Source organism: Lupinus angustifolius, unplaced genomic scaffold (assembly GCF_001865875.1).
Source record: "Lupinus angustifolius cultivar Tanjil unplaced genomic scaffold, LupAngTanjil_v1.0 Scaffold_1449, whole genome shotgun sequence".
NCBI classification, from domain to species: Eukaryota; Viridiplantae; Streptophyta; class Magnoliopsida; order Fabales; family Fabaceae; genus Lupinus; species Lupinus angustifolius.
The window spans coordinates 1-769 of NW_017728772.1; the positions used below are offsets into that span (position 1 = coordinate 1).

Here is a 769-nt window from a genome sequence, read left to right on the forward strand (position 1 = left end):
TTACAGAGTTGAAGACGCAACTAGCAGAACAATTTGAGATGAAGGGTTTAGGTACCCTTAGATATTTCTTGGGAATGGAAGTAGCCTCATCTCCTAGGGGTTATCTTCTTTCCCAATCGAAATATATTGCAGATATTCTTGACATGGTTAGTCTCTCTGACACTAAAGCTGTTGACAGTCCTCTTGAGACTAATGCTAGATATACATCTTCTGATGGTCTTCCTCTCTCTGAACCTACTCTATACCGCACTCTTGTTGGTAGTTTGGTGTGTCTGACCATTACCAGACCTAATATTGCTTATGCAGTGCACATTGTTAGCAAGTTTATGAATTCTCCTACTAATGTTCATTGGGCAGCTGTTCTTCGGATCCTTCGTTATCATCGAGGCACTCAGTTTTAGAGTCTTCTTTTCTCTTCAACTTCTTCCTTGACATTGTCTGCTTATTCAGATGCTGATTGGGCTGGGGATCCTACTGATCGCAAGTCTACTATAGGTTTCTGTATCTTTCAAGGAGATTCTCTCATATCTTGGAAGAGTAAGAAGCAGGATGTTATTTCTCGCTCTTCTACAGAGGCTGAGTATCGTGCTATGGCAACCACCACTGCTGAAATAGTTTGGTTACGTTGGTTACTTGCTTCTTTGGGTGTTGATCAACCTGAACCCACTCCCATGTACTGTGACAATAAGAGTGCTATTCAAATCGCTCATAACTCTGTCTTTCATGAGCGTACTAAACATATTGAGATTGATTGTCACGTCACATGTCA

The 769-nt window shown here is 41.2% G+C and overlaps 1 protein-coding gene across 1 annotated transcript; it reads left to right on the plus strand.

Moving 5' to 3' along the window:
• Nucleotides 1-38: 38 nt before the first annotated feature.
• LOC109341997 (uncharacterized mitochondrial protein AtMg00810-like) lies at nt 39-729 on the plus strand (the record flags this gene model as incomplete). The annotated part of the gene is made up of 2 exons (XM_019579950.1): nt 39-387; nt 451-729. Coding segments are annotated over exons 1-2 (628 nt in total), but the record flags the coding sequence as incomplete, so codon positions are not given.
• Nucleotides 730-769: the final 40 nt, after the last annotated feature.